Genomic DNA, 19,355 nt, shown 5'->3' with positions numbered 1-19,355 from the left:
TTCCACAGGACACTGGAAGGGGCAGTATCCGTGGCACTTTGGTAGGGATCCCAATTCGTCGGTCATCCGATGTGATGTCGAGAGTGACCGACTGAAAGGGAACCACAGCTGGCACATCATTATAATATTAAAGGTTAAAATTAATTGATTTGTAAGCTACTTACATATAAATTACACACAAGGAAGTTTTTATAATAACGCTATAATAAATGTTGTTTTGTTTTGCTGTTAAAACACTTTATATTAGTTAACATGAAATAACATTTAACAATACTAATACTTTTCTAGCATTTATTAATCTTACCCCCGGTTTCACAGACAAGGCTTAAGCCTAGTCCCAAACTAAAATGCTTGTTTGAGCTGTTTTAACTGAAAGCAACTTGCACTGACATATTAAGATATTGTTTTGTCTCAAGATGCACACCAGTAATGTTTTTTTTTTCAAACGCACGTTTATAAAAGCCACTTAAATGCTCTAATTTAGTTAAGGCCTAATCCTGGCTTAATTAAAGTATCGATATTTGGTGCCAGCGTATCGATTCTCGTATCGCACAGAGAAGGACGACGATATATATCGCCCTATTGATATTTTTCCCACCCCTATTGTAAAGTGTTACCAAAATGTCATTAATGACATACCTCGCTTACGTCAAAGAGCGCTGGCCTTCTTGCCCTGAAGTCTTGGATCATGGGTGTGTCACGGACCACTTCATATCTTCTATATGAAAATGTATTTTCTATTTTCATCCTAATGGTCTCGCTGTTGTTGTTTTTCTTCACATCTGAAAGAAGTGCCACTCAGGTTCTTGAGGCTCTCATCAGATTCTCTGGTGGGATGAGGGGGGCAGTAGTTTACTTCCGAACGGCGTGCTTTTTAATGGCAGCAGCAGCACTTGTTTTGCCTGCTGGTTTGTGCTTAACAGAGTTTACAAGTACCTCAGGGCATCCAAGCTTTCTTAGTTGAGTGCGATAAATTGCAAGTTAATTTTTTAGGCCAAGTTTCCAACCAGCATATCCAGTCAGGGAGCCTTTCTCTGTGAGACAAGGGTGTTTAGATATGAGGGCCTCCCCAACGGTGTTAAACTCTTTATCAGTGGCATAAACTTTGTATTTGATAATTTTTTGAACCAGGCCTTCAAGAATGTTCGACTTCAGTTTAGGCTGTACCACCGCTGAGCGGCCAGGTCACCGGCTCGGCTCCTCAGCGAAAACCTGAATATGCGCTGCACCTGTTGCCTACTTATACTCACGCTGTGATCAGCGGCAGCTGGATGCAATAATCACATGCCAATGTGCATTGGCTCGTTTAGTTTACACTCTAAGCGAGATCCCAATTCGTCGGTCATTCGACGTGACATCTCCGTTCCCGCCTTCAGGGATCGAGGGTTACATAAGTAACCGAGACGTTCTACTGAACTTTCTATTCATCAAATAAACTTGAAAAAATACTGCTCAGCTGTTTTCATAATAATAATAAATGTTTTTTGAGCAGCAAATCAGCATATTAGAATGATTTCTGTAGGACCATGTGACACTGAAGACTGGAGTAATGATGCAAAAAAAAATCAGCTTTGAAATCACAGACATAAATTACATTTGAAAATAAATCGAAATAGAAAGCAGTTATTTTAAATAGTAAAAATATTTCACAATATTACTGTTTTTGCTGTATTTTGGATCAAATAAATGCAGCCATGGTGAGCAGTAGAGAATTATTTAAACAAACATTAAATATCTTACTGTTGAAAAACTTTTGACTGGTAGTGTAAATAATTTTATGTAAGTAGTCCATAATAATGGTATAAAGATTCATTGACTTACATTACAAGCTACCAGAATTTCATCGTGCTTTTTAGTCATATAAATATTAGCATCTGTACCATAATGCATATTTTTCCTCAGTTTTGGCCTCTGAATAAAGTTGAGATGTTTTTTCCTCCTTGAGTATGAGCTCCGTATCATACTACACTGTATAAAGTGATAATCTGCAATTGTTACCAAGGTAAAGAGCCTTTTACCTGATTTAACTCATAAATAATATTTTTGTTAGTATAAATTACTGTATAATAAATCAAATGTCCATCTTTTGTGGATTTATTCAAACTCACCTATTTCTTGAATTTGCTCCTCATCCTCTTGCTCATCTTCCTCCACCTCATCCTCGTCTTCATCATCCTCCCCCTCTCTTTCTTCTTCTTCTTCTTCTTCTTCTTCTTCCTCATCTTCCTCCACCAATTCCTCTTCTTCCTGCTCCACCTCTTCCTCTTCTCCATTAATCACTTCTACCTCTTCCTGTTCATATTGGTCCTCATTGTCTGTATATTCCTCCTCCGCTTCCTCTTCGTCTACCTTTTCCTCTTCCTCCTCCTCATCCTCTTCCTCATCTTTTTCATCCATCTCCTCAATTTTGTGCGTGTTATAGCATTTCTCCATTGACTGTTGGTCTATAACTGTGAGAAACACCTTCCTCTTGGGCGAGGGCTCCAGGGCATGACTCTCCAGGGGTTTTCTCTTCTTGGCGACAGGACAGCCATACACACTGGACATGGAGAGATAAGAAAAGGGCAATTAACAAGCTGGCTTGCGATTTGCTGGGCTTTAGCACAGTCCATTGTGCTCAAGACCAGGCTACAGCATTTACGCCGCACAGGCTGAAGGAGTTTTGAATTGGGACAAATACAGCAGGCTGCATGCCAAATCATTTATGGGTTACACTAATGGAACAATCAATAGACCTTAGTCAGGGTAGACGCCATTTTTAATTTGCAGTGAATGACAACAAGACAATATGGCATATTATGCTAATTTACAAGTGAATAATTTTATTTTGGGGCTCTGCTAGAACACATTTACATGACTTCAAGTTTAATAAATACATTATTTTTCGTCATACTGCAGCACCTTTTTTCACCCTCTGCTCTGTTTTAGTTCCTGTCTCTTTAAATCCCACCTTTCCAAAAAGCCCAGTCTGCTCTGATTGGTCAGCTGGCACAGTCTGTTGGTCAAGAGGTGATTGGTCAAGAGCTTGTGTTGGAAATGTAAAGCCCCTTAACATAATAAGATTCAGCTCAGAGGCTTAATGAGCAGCTGTAAACATTTTAATCTACAGGATATAGAGTCAGTATTGGCAGTTAATAAAATGGTTTTTGGCCTTACAGCGAAAATAAATAAATAAAGCAAGGCAGGACTACAAACAATGTATTTCAGGGAAGTGTTTTCTGTTGAAGAGATGAACTCCCTATACGCCGACTTTATGCTTTGTAACTGGTCAGATTATTTATAAGCACAAACAGCTATATTACACACTAAAGGCAGTAGTGTGTTTAGGCACCACACAAACCACACAATAGTGTGTCTACTGAGGGGGACCGCGATGGCGGTAGGCAGTAAGAGTCTCCACCACTTTACACAACAGCACGACCTGCTAAACAGATTATATGACTGACCATCTGCTTAAATTTTTATTCATTCATTTTTTATTATTATTTTTAAATTAAATATTACATTTACAGTAAATATACTGACTATCCATAATCAAATAACCTCAATTATTATAACATGCATAACATTTTGTGTTTCAAAAAGTCTAGAGTTTTGTCATATTTATGTTGTTATTTGAATAAATCTATCTAATAGGTAGCAATTCACTTCATGATAAATAATGTGAAATACAGTAGAATAATACTGAATAATAATTCCAATACAATATACCTATACAATAGTTTGTGTTGAATTCCTGTCCATTAAATCACAAATGCCCTGGTAACTTTAACAATCAAGTACTCTCTCTCTCTCTCTCTCTCTCTCTCTCTCTCTCTCTCTCACACACACACACACACACACACACACACACACACACACACACACACACACAACACCTTGCAGCTGTGATATTAAGAGGTGATAAATTAATTGCATTTTATACCTTCAGCAAATATATATTTTATAGATCCTCCCAGCAGCAGGAGCAGGTGTATTGATCCAGTGTTCAGTCTAGCAGACATGAGTCCTTTTCATTTGAGTCAGGGAGAATGAGTACCAACCAATTTCCTTTAAAGGTGTAATTCTCCCAAAAATGAAAATCCCGTCATCACTTATTCACCCTCATGTTGTTCCAAACCTGTATGTGTTTCTTTCTTCTGCTGAACACAAAAGAAGATATTTTGAAGAATGTTGGAACTCATACAAACTCATACAGGTTTGGAAAAACTTGAGGGTGAGTAAATGATGACAGAATGTTAATTTTTCAGGCCGTCTGACCATTTTTCTATCTATATATATATCTATCTGTCCATCCATCCATCATCTATCAATCATCTTTCTATCCATTCATCCAGAGGGAGTGAATAAGCAGTGCTCTTCTCCACCCTCAATACCACGACTGAGGTGAGACCCTTGAGCAAGGCACTGTACCCCCAACTGCTCCCAGGGCACCGCAGCAATATGGCTGCCCACTGCTCCGGGTGTGTGTTCAGGTTAAATGCAGAGCACAAATTCCGAGTATGGGTCACCATACTTGGCCACACGTCACTTCACTTCCATCCATCCATCCATCCATCCATCAGTCATCTTTCTATCCATCCATCCCTCCATCCATCAGTAATCTTTCTATCCATCCATCCATCGGTCTACATATCTATGTATCTATCAGTTCATCCATCCATCCATCCATTATTTTTCCATTTATCAATCATCTTTCAATCCATCCATCCATCATCAGTCATATTTTATTCATCCATCCATCATCTGTCCATCCATCTATCATCTTTCCATCCATCCATCCATCCATCCATCCATTCATCCATCATCTATCCATCTATCCATCCATCATCAATCATCGTTCTATCCATCCATCCAGCCAGCCACCCAATCATCTTTAAATCCATCCATCAATCATCTTTCTATCCATCCATCAGTCATCTTTCTACCTATCCATCCATGAATCATCTTTCCACCCATCCATCCATCCATAATTTTCCATTTATCCATCTATCCATCAATCAATCAATCATCTTTCAATCCATCCATCCATCATCAGTCATATTTCTATTCATGAATCCATCATCTATCCATCTATCCATCAATCAATCAATCATCTTTCAATCCATCCATCCATCCATCCATCCATCCATCCATCCATCCATCCATCCATCCATCCATCCATCCATCCATCCATCCATCCATCCATCCATCCATCCATCCATCCATCCATCCATCCATCCATCCATCCATCCATCCATCCATCCATCCATCCATCCATCCATCCATCCATCCATCCATCCATCCATCCATCCATCCATCCATCCATCCATCCATCCATCCATCCATCCATCCATCCATCCATCCATCCATCCATCCATCCATCCATCCATCCATCCATTCATCCATCATCTATCCATCTATCCATCCATCATCAGTCATATTTCTATTCATGAATCCATCATCTATCCATCCATCCATCATCTTTCCATTCATCCATTCATCCATCCATCTATCATCTTTCCATTTATCCATTTGTTCATCCATCCATTAATCAGTCATCTTTCAATTCATCCATCCATCTATCCATCCATCAATCATCATCATCATCAGTCATCTTTCTATTCATCCATCCATCATCTATCCATCCATCCATCCATCATCTTTCTATCATCCATCCATCCGTCCATCCACCCAATCATCCATCCATCCATCTATTCATCCATCCATCAGTCATCTTTCTACCTCTCCATCCATCAATCATCTTTCCACCCATCCATCCATCTATCCATCAATCCATCCATCACCTTTCTATTTATCCATCTATATGTCTACAAATCTATGTATCTATTGGCGCTTTTCCACTGCATGGTACGGCACGGTACGGCTCGGCTGCAGTGGAAACGCAAACCGTGCCAAGCCGAACCGTGCCGTACTGAGCCGTACCGAGCCGAGTCGTACCATGCAGTGGAAAAGCGCCATATAAGTCCATCCATCCAAAAGCACCACCAATTCCACCACATGTATCTTCTCTCCCTACAAAAGAAAGACGCACATTTTACCCAGCCTCCTCACACTGACAAGCAGCACAACTCAGGTGCAAATTAACCAGTGTCCATCTGTCAGCCGTCTAGCCGATTGGCAGGTTCCATCTCCCTAGAATGTAAGTTTATTGGGCTGACCCTTCCAACAGGTCACTATTTCATTTGGGAGACCACGACCGGCAACTCATTCCATGGCTGACATCATGCAAGGCACCCCGGCTCTCCAGGGATGACTCTTCCGTGCCGTCATCAATAGTGCTTGTGACCAAACATCGCAAAAGCACATTAAAATGCCACTCATCCTGTCCGATGGCCTTCCAAATAAATTAGGAGCCATTCCCCACAGGCCTGGTGTGAGCGGTCAGGCAGACAGCAAGAGGGAAAGGTGGAGGCAGAGTGTGCTAGTGGTGAGACGGGTTATAACCTCTGTCTTACCGCATTCATGTCAGTTATATAAGGGGGAATTTAGTCCTTGCTGCACATGCGGCCTTCAAAGATGCATTGAACAGTCTGAGGACTAAACTGACATAGTTATAATGAATGTTGCATCATGGTATTCATGATTTCTAACCAATGCAGTCAATGTGGGATTACATGTGAGAAGGACATAATCCTGTTTTATTTCTTATTACACTGCTGTCAGGAATACTTGACTCAATTCAATCCCATCATTCTGTGCTCAAATAAGTAAGGCATAATGTACAGTCAGCTGGTTACTATTGCAAAACAAACTCTGCTATGTTGCATCGACATCCTAAACACCCTGTTGTTGTGAGAGTGAGATATAGTGTAAGGACGTTTTTGAGAAAAAAGTGCAAATGGTACTCGCATAAGAGTATGAGCAAGTCTATTAAAGTATGATAAAGATCTTATAATACAAAATCCAGGAAACCTCATCTTATACCTTTTAAGGTATACTGATTTTAATACCAACAGCTTCTTCCTTGGTAGAACTATATATTTTGTTCTCTCATATTATCCTGTAAAAGGGTGAAGTATTTGTCTGAGTGAACCCCTAATGATGATGTATAATTTGTAGGGGTGTGAATCTTTGGCTAGAAAGAGAATCATTTCAATTCACAATTCATAGTTTTCAATTCGATTCAGGAACAATTTTTGAAAATTCAATGATTCAATTCGATCCAACGCAATTCACAATAAGATTTGATTCAGTTTGATTAATGATTCTGAGTGAATCTGAAGATTCTAATTTTAAGAACATTCATAGAATCGTGTACAGTAAATGATCCTAATGTGGCTTGGGTAAGAAAAAGACAAATAAAGATTGTTTATTGCACCAAGCAACCTGAAAGTAAGCACATTAAATGTGTACATAAGGCTTTTTGAAATATAACAAAGAATGCAATGTGCATTATTCTATAACACACCATTTTTTTTAGTGGTCTAACGTTTCAGTTGTTTTCTCAGTGCATTAATTACACCTTTAAGAGTCCTTTAATTGATTTGATGCTGAAGGAAAAGCTCCAAATGAAGATCACACAATATATAATAGTGAAAAGAGACACAGCGAGTACTGTACGTGAAGGACTCTAACTAACAAAGAGCTTCCTAAATTCATATGCTTAGTAATTAACTGCAGCCTATTACAGCTTCAGCTGGTCGTTGGTCGTGCATAGCTCTGCGTGTTTGATGTGATGAGAATGGAGACAGGACGTTAGAATGAAAGATTTGTGAAATGCGTGCATGTTCTGACTGCTGGTATAAAAGCATCTCTTGCTGTGCCACTACACTGCGATCTATATGCGCGCGCGGCAAGAGTGCCGTCTCCATGGTGATCTCCGGCTCAAATCCAAGTGGGATTTGCCATCTTGGCAGGCAGACAACGAGGAAGCCAGCAGGAGTGATTGAAATACAGGAGGATGGAGAGAGGCAGAGAGGTAAAGAGAACCATAACATTAGGTCTAACAAAACTCTGCTACAAAATGACTCAAACACAAAAGCCAAAAGAAAGAGAAAGTGTGCTCATACTGAGCGTACATATCAGTGCTTCTCTACCATTAAAAAAAGCTTTCAGAGAATGGTTAATGTCAATGAAGGTCAAAGATGTTCTTTCAGCAACCAACCTGGCCGAATGCATCTAAAAGCACTTTATCATACTCACCTCTCTTTGAACTGCAGCACATTGGCTATTCACAAAAAAAACCTGCATAAAGACTGCATAGAAATGCTGAGGTTTTCAACCAAAACTGAATTCTATTCAGTCTCATTTGGGTATCAGCGCTGGAAAACAGTTGCACCTGCACATTGGAAACATCTCATGTGGTGTAATACATCAGTGTACATGTGGCCCCCAAAAGCATTGTAAACACACTTGTATTTATATTATCTAGTACCCATGGGATGGTGTATGTGAGCACCAAGTGTGTTCATAACATGTGGTCCAATTTGAATCCACAAGGGCCAGACCACTAGAAAAACCACACAACAATATATTTTCAAATGTGATTAAAAAGATGTTAAAGTGTGATTTTTTTAAGCATTTATTTAATTTATTTTTTATTTTTTTGTCATTAATTACGGTTGTTATTTATTTAAATCATGACAGCTTTTTGAATAGTTTTAGCATGTTAATGGATATGACAATATATTTGGTCTAAGATATGCTGCTGCTGCTGCATGAATAGGCATCATAAACACCATGACAGATTTAGACAGGTGGTGCTGGCGGAGGTGGAGGGTATCAGAGGAACTATCGCACTGCAGCCGAAATATCCGCTCACAGCAAACACTGAACCAGAATATGTAAATGTTGAACAAGCAATCTCATTGGCTGTAGAATCTGCTGAGCCAAATCAGCGTGTGCCTTCTAGTAAATTACTTGACTGCTAGCAGATTGTATGTAAAGGACCTATCAGCTTGTGCCATTTAGAGTTTCATGACTAAGCCAGATATTTAAATAAACACCAGCTCATGGCAATTCTGGTCATTGGCCTTCTAATTAAATCAACTGCTTATTTTTAACCATATGTACCCAGTTTTAGCAATGATAATATTATGGGTAAGTAAAAGTGTATTATGTAAAAGTATGCAGTCAAATTTGATACAAGTGGATTTATTTGCATTTATTTACACATACACAAGGTGTAGGTGCCTCAGGGGTGCATTTACTCTAAGTCCCTTGAGATTTCAAGTTAATGTTTAAAAAAAAATGTACAAACACATGACATGCAAGTAAACAAATCAAATATTTTAGTAAGTGTTTTTTATTTTTAAATTATTTATTTTAATTTTGCATTTTTATTATTTATATAATTATTTGCTTTTCTTCAAATGATGAACCCCTGGGGTTCATGAACCCTAGTTAATATTTATACCTAAATTTAAGATTTGTTTTGAAATGTATATAACATTTCCAACCACTGGGATTATATAAATTTAAAGTGACTTAATGTGATCAGGGCTAGTTCTAGACATTTGGAGGCCCCCAACCCTGGAGGAGGACAGAGTAGGTACACAGGACCTACAAATTCCACACTTTTATTAGCCCCAGGTTAAGAGTAAAGGTACGCAGGACCTACAGATTCCACACTTTTATTAGCCCCGGGTTCAGTGGACCCGAACATCCTGTATGTAATATAAGTGTGTAGGGGGGGTGTACAGTGTGTGGTCATTGAACATTTGTTCTGATATATGTTCTTCACAGAAGTCTGAGTTTGAAAAAATAATTAATCATATCATTTTTCTTTTAATCAAAAATGAAAACTGGTCCCACAGACCTGAACACCATACAAGGGTTAAATAGGCTACAACATAACCAGGGTTATATATTTTTCAAAGAAATCCAATTTGTTTCATTGTTGGAATATTGCTTGTTCCACAGTTAGCCATATTTGAACCATATTCATACTTTTTACCAGCATAAATGTAATAGTTTTCACAACATTCATTCATTTATTCATTATAGTATTCATTCATTCATTCATTTAGAAATCTTACCCATTGCATTTATGTATGACTGACAAATATGCATCACATTAAGTTTACTAGCTTGTTTATGTTAAAACTGTGTAATCTAAATGGATGGAAATGTTATATGCAACATAAATATGATGCAGCTCACTAGTTTTTGGAACAGAGCTAACACCAAAAATGCAGGAAACACTCAGCACTTCCCACATATCAGACATAGATATATTGATAGATTTTCAAAGTGAACCCAGAAATACACAACTACCATGAAGATTAGAAAGGTACAACGTGGCCTTCCCTTGAAAGTATGGAATATTTTGGCTTCATGTGAAGTGGACCCCCTTACAGATATCTGACAATAGCACTTGATTAGACGCCGCACACTGCCTATTGTTAGTAGACCTCCCTATGCAATTTGGTTTCCTCCATGCAGTCATTCAATCAAATTAAGCCTCCATTAAATATGGAAATGTGGTTTGCAGTGATGGGCTGTGATAGCACAGGAGGAGCTGCGCGTGATTAATGTACCTCACCAGGCAGTGCTGCTTGACTAGCTCTATTGATAGAGTGCTAAGACTGAGGGCTTGGGTGACGATGCGCCAGCTTGTCAGTCCAACTTGCTCCCAGCGTTCATTTGGAAGTCCTGTCTCTCTCTTTCACTCTTATTCTGTCTTTCTGCCACAGCTAGAAAGGTCCAGCGCCCAGCTATCGTGCCAGTTTGTCCGCCTGTCCACCTGAAATCCCGCCCTGCCAGCCTGGCCGCATGCCAGTGCTTTTAGCGAGCGCTTTCTGTCAAGGTATGAATAATACAACCCCGAGACCGTCCGCGGAATCCAAATGAGGAGGAAAATGCTCTACTTCAGCTCCCCAACATGCTTGCGCCAAGAAAAGGCAATTATTTAAACCCAGCTGCAGCTATGAAAATGAAGGGACCGGTATTCATGCTCTCTAGGAAAAAAGAACAGTGACTGCATAAATACAGAAGGAAATAACAAAAAAGCAACACCTATAATTAAATAACAGATAAAAAAGCATGACCTGCAATAAAACAAACGCTAATAGTCATCAGAAAAACAATTAGCCACTAGACTTGAACTCAAACATCCCACAGGGGCACCCAGCAAACAGGGCACATGCTGGGCCACGCCACTGACTTTAATTCAGGGTTATTATAGTTAACAAACAAATAAATAAATAAGAAAAGAAAACCATAAAACATTTATACTTGTTAACATTAACAAAAATACATTTTCATTTAGTTTAACTTGTACTAAAATAACTAAAAACTAAAACTGAACAAATAAATTAATACAATCTATATAGACATTAAAAACAACAAAAAATAATAATACAAAACACAACAAAATTACTAACACTCTAAAAATGAAAATGAAAACTGAAAATATAAATATAAATATAAAAAAAAATAATTTTAAATAATATTAAAATCTAAAACCTTCAAAATTGTTACCTGAAATAAAATAACTGAAATAATAAAAAGGAGAAAATCAGCAGCAGTACAGAGTATGAAAAGACAATTCAGAAAAGCTGAGTGGATGTTCAAGACGAATCTTGAAATTCACTATAGCATCTATAAAGACAGCCTTCATGCATTCAATGTGGAGCTAGCCACACCCAGACAGACCTTCTTCTCAAACCTTATAAACAATAACTTAAGCAACACTCGCTCTCTTTTTGCTACTATTGCTTTTCCAAACTCCCTGAAAACTGCAGTTGTTAAGCCCCTTCTGAAAAAGAGCAATCTTGATAACACCATACTGAGCACCTATAGACCAATATCAAATCTTCCTTTTATTGGCAAGATTATTGAAAATGTTGTTTTCAGTCAGCTGAACAACTACTTAAACTCAAATGGATACCTGGTCCTTCAGTTTCTGGTTGACAATCAAACACCTCCTTGTGCACTTACTTTTATTGAATGTGCACTAGCAGTGTGCTTCAAATCTTAAATATATATAAACAAACTATAAAAGCATTTTTTTTAAATTGTAGTTGCATATAATATTAATGGAATAAAAGGCCATTTAAATGTACTTAAAGAGAGACACTATCATGACTGTTTCTTAACACACTGAAGTACACTTTTAAAAGTACACTTTGTAAAAATTTCCATTTAAGTTTTACTCTAAAGTACATTTTAAATCATTATGTTTTAATAATATTTTGTTGTACTTTAAAGACGTACACTTATTTTGATGTTGACTAACATACTAAAGCACATTCAGTACTTTATTATTATAAGTTCATCATTGCAAACATGTAATTACAACATATGTAAATACATGACTTACAAGTTTAATTAGAAATGCCATTAAAGTATATTTTATTTGACCATAAATCCTAAGTGCTATAACCATATTTCAAATTCAGTAGAAGTAATTATGAAATTGCATATAAAGATATACTTAGGTCCTACTTAAGTGGGTCAAAAAGGTACTTCAAAGTTCAATTAATTGCATTTAATATACATTTAAACTGTAATGCATTTTGGGAACACTTTAATCTGTCCTTGTCCTTGTTTATGTGTAATAACAAGCAACTAAGCCCTAACCCTAACCCTAAATTTTAGCCTTTAGTAAAGCTATAGCAAATAGCAATTAACATGCAATAAAATGTCTGAAATCATTACATTCATTTTGCACTTATGCATATTTGTTTAAAGTATATAATTTCTGTAATAAGTACTCTTTTTAGTATTTTTTTTTAAGGTTAGGGTTAGGTTAGGTTAAAGTATTTTGTTGCATTGCATTGTTGCATCATCTTCCAAACATCAGGAAATTGCTGAATTATGATTAATAGACTGATATATCAAGTAGGAAGAATTTTATTTTATTTTATTTTATTTTATTTTATTTTATTTTATTTTATTTTATTTAATTTTATTTAATTTTATTTTATTTTATTTTATTTTATTTTAATTATCACTATATTTTGATTAGTATAATACTTCATGTTTTTAATTGCCGTAAAAATACATCGTTTTATTGCTTTACGGTACCAGTGCAATGGTACAATGTTACTTTTTTGTAATTACTTTAATTAGTGTGATACTATATTTTAACTGTATTGCAGTAAAAAAAAAATATATATATTTTTTTTGCTTTATACTACCAATGCAATGTTACAATGCACAAAATCGTACTGAGTCTAAAAATTTTATATATTGTCTTTAATGAAACATAATTTATTTCTCTTGATTTTGGAAAGAAATATTAACTGGACAGTTCAAATCCCAAACCCAATACCAATCCCTGTCCTTCTTCCAATTAAACATGAAAATGTCAAGGTCACATTTCACACCGAAAACAAAAGCATAAAGCATAAGCATAAAGAAAATTATGTCTATTTTAGGACCATTAAGATTGTGATATTATTTTCGTTACAATTAAGCAGTTTTCAAGCAATTAAGGCTTCTCCTTAAAAATAATTTAAAATCAGTAATGCACACATTTTTATGTTTGATTTTTGTTGTAATTACTACTATATTTTCATTGTGTAATACAGTCATTTTTACTATATTGTAGTAAAAATCTATACATTTTTTGCTTTACAGTAGCAATGCAATGTTGCGACGCTCAAAAGCTTATTATAAAAATAGGTATACAAATAAATATAAAAAAATATTTAATCAAAATATAATTTTGTCTATTGATTTCAGCATGAAATATTACTTGGACACATTTCATGAAATTCACCCATAAGTGCAAGCTTTGTATAATTGTGGTGTTGCTTCTTCAGAATCTATACTTGCAGATTTTAATCTAGTTAAGAAGGAAAGTCAATCATTCTACACACAATTATTGGAGATTTTTGTGTCGCCATGGTTACGTGCCACCTGTATAATTCCATTTCAGGTACATGAGGTGGGTTTTGGGGTCGGGCCAGGCAGGAGGGTGTAACTAATCTCCCTCATGATCACTACCTGTTCCTGTCACCAACCCCACCTCTCAGTTTAGATCGCTTCCTCATTCATCTTCTCACAAAGCCAAAGGTCTGCTAGATGAGCAGTTTGTCTGCAGGCTCCTGTAATTCCACAACCGCCTCAAATGGCTGCGCTGATTGCCTGCTACAAGAGCAAAGCCATGTCAGTCATTCAGCCGGGAGTAAACTGAGTGCGGGGGAAGAGAAACTAGTAATCTAGAATCTGAGTAGGCGGCCTGTGAGTCTGAGTGGAAACCTGAGAGTTTAGATCACTGCAAACTTTTGTCAAATGTGTGTTACGTGTTGCTAATGGCTCCTTTTATAGCTGCTTGCCACCAGTGGAAGTATGGCACAAATGTGTAAGATACACAATGTTAAACTGTGATCATTGTGTTGGTTGGTGGTTGCCCATCTGTCTAGTTGTCCTAACAAACGATCCCTGAAGACCTGCACAGATGACCATATACTGTGTTTTGACAATCACAAATGGGATGTTTGGGATAGTTAATTATTTTTTCTCATTTGCTCACCAAGGCAGCATTTATTTGATCAAAAAGCACAGTAAAACAGTAATATTCTGGAATATTATTACAATAATAAAAAGTTTTTTTAACCCATAAAAATTGGTCTGTATTAATTAATGTATTTAGGTTGATTCAGTGGTATAATATTTTTCATATAGCTGCTTGCCACCAGTGGAAGTATGGCACAAATGTGTAAGATACACAATGTTAAACTGTGATCATTGTGTTGGTTGGTGGTTGCCCATCTGTCTAGTTGTCCTAACAAACGATCCCTGAAGACCTGCACAGATGACCATATACTGTGTTTTGACAATCACAAATGGGATGTTTGGGATAGTTAATTATTTTTTCTCATTTGCTCACCAAGGCAGCATTTATTTGATCAAAAAGCACAGTAAAACAGTAATATTCTGGAATATTATTACAATAATAAAAAGTTTTTTTAACCCATAAAAATGAGTTTGGTCTGTATTCATTAATGTATTTAGGTTGATTCAGTGGTATAATATTTTTCATTTGAATAAAACCAATTAATTTAGATGTTACCTTTTTTAGTTATCATTTTCAATATATTTTCAAATGTAATTTATTTCTGTGATCAAAGCTGAATTTTCAGCATCATTACTCCAGTCTTCAGTGTCACATGATCTTCAGAAATCATTCTAATATGCTGATTTGCTGCTCAGGAAACATTTCTGATTATTATCAATGTTGAAAACAGTTGTGCTGCCGAATATTTTTGTGGAAACTGTGATACATTTTATTTTTAAGGATTCACTGATGAATAGAAAGTTCAAAAGAACAGCATTTATTTGAAATCTAAATCTTTTGTAGCATTACAAATACAAATCAGCATATTAGAATGAAAACAGAAATACATAATGCATAATAGACATGTAAAAATCATACAGAACAGGGAAATCTCTCAGAGTAACATTAATTTATCCTCCATCGTGCTGACATTCGACTGTAGGATCTCACAGCAGAATGATCACGGGACTTTTCCAAAGTCCCATTCAAGGAATGTTTGTTTACCCGGCAGCCATATTTGCAGCTATTCCTGTGCAACTATGCATGTGCAACTAGTAAGAGCTGTGCAAGTAACCCTCACTCCCCCTTTTTAATCGTTAACATTTCATAAGTAACTGTAATTTAATTACATATTTGTTTTTAGGAACTTTAACTGATTACAATTAAATTTATTTTGTAATTAAATTGCGTAATGCTGTTACATGCAACTAGTTACTCCCCAACACCGCTGATGCTATATTGAGGTCTTATGAAGCAAAACGATCACTCTGTGCAAGAAATTGAACACTATTTACAACATTATTACCTATAATCTACAGCGTCAGGTAAACAGTCCCGAGAGAAGTCTGGTTCATGAACAAACCATCCTTTTGAACAACAAATTAACAGCAAATCTTTGTTTTTGACTAGTACCTTCCCTTTAAGGTACTAGTGTCACTGCTTTTAGTTAGCTACTCCCCAACAATAAGCAATACAGTGTTAGGCTAATTACAATATATTTTTTTTGTAGACTGGAAGATTAGCCCACAAGTGTCCACTTCAATTAATACATTTTTTTTGTTTGTTTTTTTGTCTGTTGTAAGTATTTATATTGGCCATAAAACAGAGGCGAATGGATTTAGGGAGTGTGCGCTCATTCAGTGAGTATGCGACTGAAGTCACGGATGAGGGGCACATTGTACACATGCTTAAGCAAAGTGTCAAAAGGACTAATTAACATATTAATGATCCCACCTTAGCACCGCAGCTCCCCGTTGGATAGTCAACACTTTGATAAGCATGCAAATGAGAAGCCACCAGCTCAAGAAGAAATGATCTGAAGCGTGAAAGAGAAAGATAGAGGAACAGAGAGAGAGAGAGAGAGAGAGGCTGATAGTAATGATTGAACCTTTGTTTTATTTATCTTTAATTATCTACTTTAAGCTGCTGGTGGAGGTGACATCAAAGAGAGGGAGCAGGTGCACAGTAATGCAATCTTCACCTCCATCTTTCACCACCTTTCATTCCCAGGATTTCTTCTCCGATATGCCAATCAATACAGCAGAGAACCAGCTGTCCATCAAACGTCCAGTGACAATCAAACTAGCTGTCAGATGCTGAAGTCAGGTGTGATTCAGACAAGGGCCATTGAAAATGCTGTATGAAAAGATTCGATTCTTTGCCTTTTCCAATAATTAAGACATTTTTAGACACTAAAACTAAGAAAAGCTAAAAATGCCAATACAAATTTAAATATATTTTTGTAATAAACTGGGAACTCTCTGCCATTATTTGTCACATACAGGTGTCCTGAATAGTTTTTAGTTTAATTTTTAGGCCAAAAATATAAAGCTATTAGACAAAAATCCATCAACAGATGTCCATTCAGAGATTGAGATTGTTTGCTGGCCATGTATGCATTTGGCACAAAGATACAAATACTCATCTTGAAATGCTGGACAAGCATGTCATCCTTCCAACTGGTAAATTATGAGCCTGCAAAGCATTTTGGACTATAAATATGCAAATAGGACTGAAATGCATAGAAATATGCTTACTAAATACCTAGAAAGTCCCTGTGAAATGCACTTTGTATCACTTAAAAGGTATTTACTTGGAGAAACACACATTTACTGTATGAAATCTTACTGTATGAAAAAAGTTTTTTATGAGCTCGCATTAATCGAGAAATGTTTGGTCAATGTAATATTTCATAAACAAAACTTACATTTGCTATAATACAAAAGTTGAATTTTCAATTAAAATGAAACAAAACCATTTAGTTAGTCAATGTTTAATTTAGTTTACTTAAAATAATTAAGGTCAGCTTTGAAAGTCCTTAATGTTTACTGCAATGTAAAATATTCATCATATTTTCTGTTAGGTACTAACAACGACAAAAAAAATTACACCAGAAAAATGAACAAACCCCACTTTTAAACAAGCTGAACTTAACAGGTTTAAACCGGAAACGATGATTTTCGAGTAGCTCAATATAAAAATGCACTTTAAATAAATTAAACTTTTTTTCAGTGTATGTGATGCATTTGCAATTGATGCATTTATGCATTTGATACGTTTATCCAAAGCAACACAATCTAATTCAGTTGCATCAGTTCATGCATTCCCTGGGAATCAAACCCATGACCTTAGTCTTGCTATCGCCAATGCTGTACTCTGCTTGATAACTAGAACAAATTAACTGGTTAAAGAATTACAAGTGCTCACAGTCTAAAGAACAAAGTCACTCGAGACTTGTTGAAAGCATGTCTGCAAGAATGTCCTGCTCCAAATACTGAGGTTGAAACATATTGTTTTTAGGACGCCAAGTGTGAAGAAGTTCTGATCCCACAACGAAGACCCACTCATGATTTCTTGCAAAAAATATGCTGCCAAATTCCAGCCTTTTCAGCTCTATAAACAAATAATAGTAGGCAATATGCACCCAATATATGTATTAATGTTAATTTATGATAACTAGTGGTGTTGAGTTCTCACATCACTTTGGGGAAATGCTGTAGAGTGTCACATTAGTCTAGAACAACCTTCAAGTTTGGAAAAAAAAGTGTGTATTGGAAATTGTTGTATTACTTGGCTCTTAAAGAAATTAGCCATATGTCGTTGCACAGAGAAATAGTTGCAGCTTAGCAAAGTGACACTATTTTATCATCACCCAAACAGATATGACAGATGGAAGGAAAATAGCAGATCAGGAAAGCGTGATCACAACACTGCTTATTGGCAGCCATTATCCAGGTATAGACCTCTTTGCCAGCCTGTGGGCTCGTGTGTGTGTGTGTGTGTGTGTGTGTGTGTGTGTGTGTGTGTGAGATTCAGTCTGTAAAAACACTGACCTGAACAACTCTTGTATGGCTGGCTCCAGGGGAACTGTGAAGAAGTACAGAGAAAGACAGAGGACGTGAGAGGTCAGTTGAAAGGACAGAGGAAGATTAGATTACTACTGAAACAAAAGACCGGTCTGACCATATCGCCACATTACATCTGTGTGTCATGTGTAAGTGCTGGAAGGGGAATACCTTTTGAGCGTGTGCAATGGTGGTTCTCATCTGCTACATCCACCTCCATCTGTAGAGAGACACAAAAACAAACCATGTTTTAATAAACACTTTTATTTGTAACGCAAGCCTATATTTATGACTGTGAAGTGTGTTTTTATGTTAAAATACTTAAAAGAATAGTTCTCCCAGAAATGAAAATTTGCGCGCGCCCAGTCCATCCAAGATGAAGATGAGTTTGTTTCTTCATGGGAACAGATTTGGAGAAATGTAGCATTGCATCACTTGCTCACCAGTGGATCCTCTGCAGTGAATGGGTGCCGTCAGAATGAGAGTCCAAACAGCTGATAAAAACATCACAATAATCCACAAGTGATCCACACCACTCCAGTCCATCAGTTAACATCTTGTGACTTGAAAAGGTATGTGTTTGTAAGAAACAAATCCATCAAAGTTGAACTTTTTGATGCGATTTCAATTTTTCCTTTCTCTTTGAAGTGTTACAAGCTCTTGGTGTCACATCAAAATCCACCCACATATTTGTTTAGAGCTGTTTTAGACTGTTTTGGCTAGTAAACAGTGCTTGATCTGTTCAGATTTCTATCTTGATTCACTGGAGGAAGCATTATTATGGATTATGGACTACTTTAAAGTTACAATTTCACACCGCATCCCGTGTGAAAGGGCCTTAACAGCTGACGACTTTGCCACATTCTTCATTAATAAAATTACAAACCTCAGTGCACAATTTGCAACACCACAAACTGTCAAACACATCTTACCAGCAAACATACACTCGTTTTCATCCTTCTCTCCACTCTCTGAAGCAGAAGTCTCTAAACTCATCCTTTCCAATCATCCTACTACTTGTCCGCTTGATCCTATTCCATCTCATCTCCTTCAAGCCATTT

General features: G+C 36.7%; 1 protein-coding gene across 1 annotated transcript in view; it reads right to left on the bottom strand.

The window, feature by feature from the left end:
* The window catches only part of LOC107687836 (myelin transcription factor 1-like protein), a 97,071-nt gene that overhangs the window by 17,128 nt on the left and 60,588 nt on the right, over positions 1-19,355 (bottom strand). Inside the window, exons 3-5 of the mRNA XM_016485309.1 lie at positions 18,466-18,508; positions 18,283-18,316; positions 2,109-2,539 (exon numbers count right to left, since the gene is read on the bottom strand). Of these exons, the coding sequence (XP_016340795.1) occupies positions 2,109-2,539; positions 18,283-18,316; positions 18,466-18,508 (508 nt within the window). The remainder of the gene's footprint in view (positions 1-2,108; positions 2,540-18,282; positions 18,317-18,465; positions 18,509-19,355) is intronic.

Source organism: Sinocyclocheilus anshuiensis, unplaced genomic scaffold, assembly GCF_001515605.1.
Source record: "Sinocyclocheilus anshuiensis isolate Anshui unplaced genomic scaffold, SAMN03320099.WGS_v1.1 scaffold197, whole genome shotgun sequence".
NCBI classification, from domain to species: domain Eukaryota; kingdom Metazoa; phylum Chordata; class Actinopteri; order Cypriniformes; family Cyprinidae; genus Sinocyclocheilus; species Sinocyclocheilus anshuiensis.
Note: the sequence above shows the minus strand (reverse complement) of the source record. Positions and strands in the feature narration are given on the sequence as shown.